The 3,163-nt window shown below is 41.1% G+C and overlaps 1 protein-coding gene across 1 annotated transcript in view; it reads left to right on the top strand.

The window, feature by feature from the left end:
• The first annotated feature begins 215 nt into the window (after positions 1 to 215).
• Positions 216 to 3,163, top strand: part of kcnk3a (potassium channel, subfamily K, member 3a) — a 31,864-nt gene continuing 28,916 nt past the window's right edge. Inside the window, exon 1 of the mRNA XM_031861623.1 lies at positions 216 to 565. Within this exon, the coding sequence (XP_031717483.1) occupies positions 283 to 565 (283 nt within the window). The 5' untranslated portion in view covers positions 216 to 282. The remainder of the gene's footprint in view (positions 566 to 3,163) is intronic.

The raw sequence follows: 3,163 nt of genomic DNA on the forward strand, positions 1-3,163 counted from the left end.
ATTTTAGCGTTAAACTGGGATTCACGCAATGTGTTCTCTGGGATGGGAGTGCAGGCAGAGGATGGGGTGATGGAGGGGTGGAGGGGGAGGATTCAGCCTGTGGGAGGGAGGGAAATAAGGAAGGGGGGCGTGGTGCTGAATGAACAGCTCCTCGGCGCATAAAGTAATCAGAGAGCTTCTCTGCTCCGCGTCAGAGCAGCGGAGCCATGAGCCAGCCGAGCTCCCCGTCCTCCAGACCCGCGCTGACACTCCGCCCGTCCCCCTGACACGCACCACACCACCATGAAGAGGCAAAACGTGAGGACCCTCGCCCTCATCATCTGCACCTTTACCTATTTGATAGTCGGCGCCGCGATCTTCGACGTGCTGGAATCCCGGAAGGAGACGACCCAGAAGGGGTATCTGGACCAGAAGAAAGAGGTTCTGCTCAAGACCTTCAACCTGTCCACGGAGGACTTTGACAAGCTGGAGAAGGTGGTGCTGGATTTGAAGCCGCACAAAGCTGGGGTGCAGTGGAAATTCGCCGGCTCGTTTTACTTCGCCATCACAGTGATCACCACCATAGGTAAGACACTGAGATTATGTCTCGCAACTGCTAAGTAGCGCACAACAGGTGGAAAGCGGTACAAATCCCCATATGCTTCAATCAGATATCCTTTCTTGATTAATGGGTATTCAGAAAAGTAAAAATAGCTGCATTTAAAAATAATTATGAATTACTCTAAGTATCTAAAAAATAAAGTACTCATGGTGCAGAACAAATGGCGGCGTGAGTGTTTTATTATTATATATTAGCCTGTATTGTTTTAATGCTACATATAATTTTGCTGTTGCAGTTTGTTTGCTTACAGTTTTGTATAGGCCTGCTGTGTAGTCTAATCAATAACAATGCATCTTATTTTATAAGAGCATCCTATTGTTTTGTGTAAAATCTGAACGTGCAGAAACTAGCATCTGTAGCTGTCTGACACATGTTTCAAAATGCATAGAAAGTGGAGAAGTATAACGTAGAATTAGATGGAAATACTTAAACAAAGTACACAAACCAATGATACTTACTTGAGTACAGCAGCTGAAGACATAGAAAACATGCATAGGTACGGAACACAATAAGACATGCTATAATGATAGAGGTAATACCATACAATTCCTTATTATTTATAAATTTATTACGCTCTAAAGTCTGATAACATGGCATTAAACTTCCTATTTACAGGATGATTATAAGAGCGACAGCAGAGAAGGTTAAAAATACCATAAATAAGACCATCTTACATAATCTGAGTTAAATTTATCACATCAGCGTGAGGTTTGAAACCCCTGTATTGCAGTGTTAACATGTGTATTGCTTCATGCTCCAGAGATATGAGACCTTTTTTTTTAAAATTGAACCCAGACAAACAGGTTATCATCAGAGCCTTTCATACAAGGGCATTTTATCGAATTGTGGCATTGAAAGGGGTTGCATCAGAGTCAAAATTGCAGCAGCAAAGTCAAGGGCTTATTGAGGACAAGCTTCTCTCCAAGCTCATAACTAAAGGTTGTTTTTGGAGAAGATGCTCCGGGAAACTTAAGTTATGAGACATTCATTTGCCTCTTCTCTTGTGCTCTTACTCATTATTCCTGCTCCAAAAGGTCCTGCAACACCACAGAGCTCCCAGCTCTTTACTCACTTTATCACATAGCCTTTAATCTGAGTTTGTTATTTAATTTCAACTTCACTCTGCTATTTGCATAACACTCTGCTTGTAGCTACAACTCCAGAGTAGACTTAGTCAGACATGTTAAATATTGGAAGACAAGAGCAACCAAAACAAAATATACATTGTTTTCCTTTGTCTGATAATTTGTCATCTTTAAGTTTCCACCTTTTAAAGCAGCTATATGTACGTTTAGTAACAGCGACCACTGAGGCCACAGGTGGTAATTACAGGCATTGAATTTGCCTTAATTTCTCTTAAATAAGTTGCTTTGAAGACGTGTTTACCTGTGACAAACTAGAACACAGTGTAACAGGAGCACAAGTAGAAAAAGGGCCATGAAGTCAGCATCTAAAGTTTGCTAACATCATAAACTACTGGTCATACCAAACCAAGTAAGACTGAAGTAGCTAAATACTTGAGCGTATTGACTTGATAAATGTTGCATTTTACTGCTTATAAATTCAGCTATTTATTTATAAGAGGGATATTGTGTTTTTATTCTTATTTTAGTCCCATTGTCTCGCTTTAACATCTCCTTTTCATCCCCTAAAAAGCTGTCCTAATTACCTCCTATCTGAGTCTTCCACCTGTGTTTAGTGGCCGGGGCAGTGGAGGCCACTAATTGTTCACTAACCCAAGCCCGGGTGTCTGTAACCGCATTTTGTAATTGTGAGCCCAGCGACTGCTACAAACACAGTGATTGGCGTTTCAGCCTGCCATTACGTATTAATGACAACACCAGACCCTCGCTGTTCCGTTGTCCTCCTGGCACACAACATTAACACTGTAGATACTGTACACTCAATATCATGCAGCCATGACTTGCAGTGAGGTCCAAATGCTGAGCCACGATATGAGGGTGAACCTTTGAAGCTTTTATTTGAAGCTAAATCTGAGCCATAGATGTGAAATGTTAAAATTGTTCTCATGATAAAAGAAAGGAGAAAACTATGTATGTCACCAACCAAAATACAAGAATAAACATGAACCTCTTATTTCCTGTCATATTCTTTGAAATTATTCATAAAGTCATTTTAAAAACGAGGCCTCAGGACATTCAGATCCAACACAGGAAACCCCTAGGGACCAGAGTGCTAGAGATGATGTAAAAACATGACATGATGTTCTCTGTATGAAAAATCTAGTAAAACAGGTAACAAGTCAGTCTGAAACTGACTATTTTGAAATTCATATTGTATACAACACATTGGGTATCCACATGAGAACACATCATTTCCTGGGAAACTATGACCACATTTTCCTATTTCTAAAATGCACAACCGCCAGTGGAAACCAACTAACACATGACAAGATCTGGCCCAAGCATGCTCTACTAATAATTTAGCCTAAGTAATGGAGGGAGGACAAGTCATCACTTTCCACAGAGGAAAGAGGAGGCAGAGGACAGGGTGTCCATTTACTCACCAAGTGTGGAGGAGTCCAGAAGAGCACACGTCTGA

Source organism: Anarrhichthys ocellatus, unplaced genomic scaffold (assembly GCF_004355925.1).
Source record: "Anarrhichthys ocellatus isolate YVR2014 unplaced genomic scaffold, GSC_Weel_1.0 scaffold25, whole genome shotgun sequence".
Taxonomy (NCBI): domain Eukaryota; kingdom Metazoa; phylum Chordata; class Actinopteri; order Perciformes; family Anarhichadidae; genus Anarrhichthys; species Anarrhichthys ocellatus.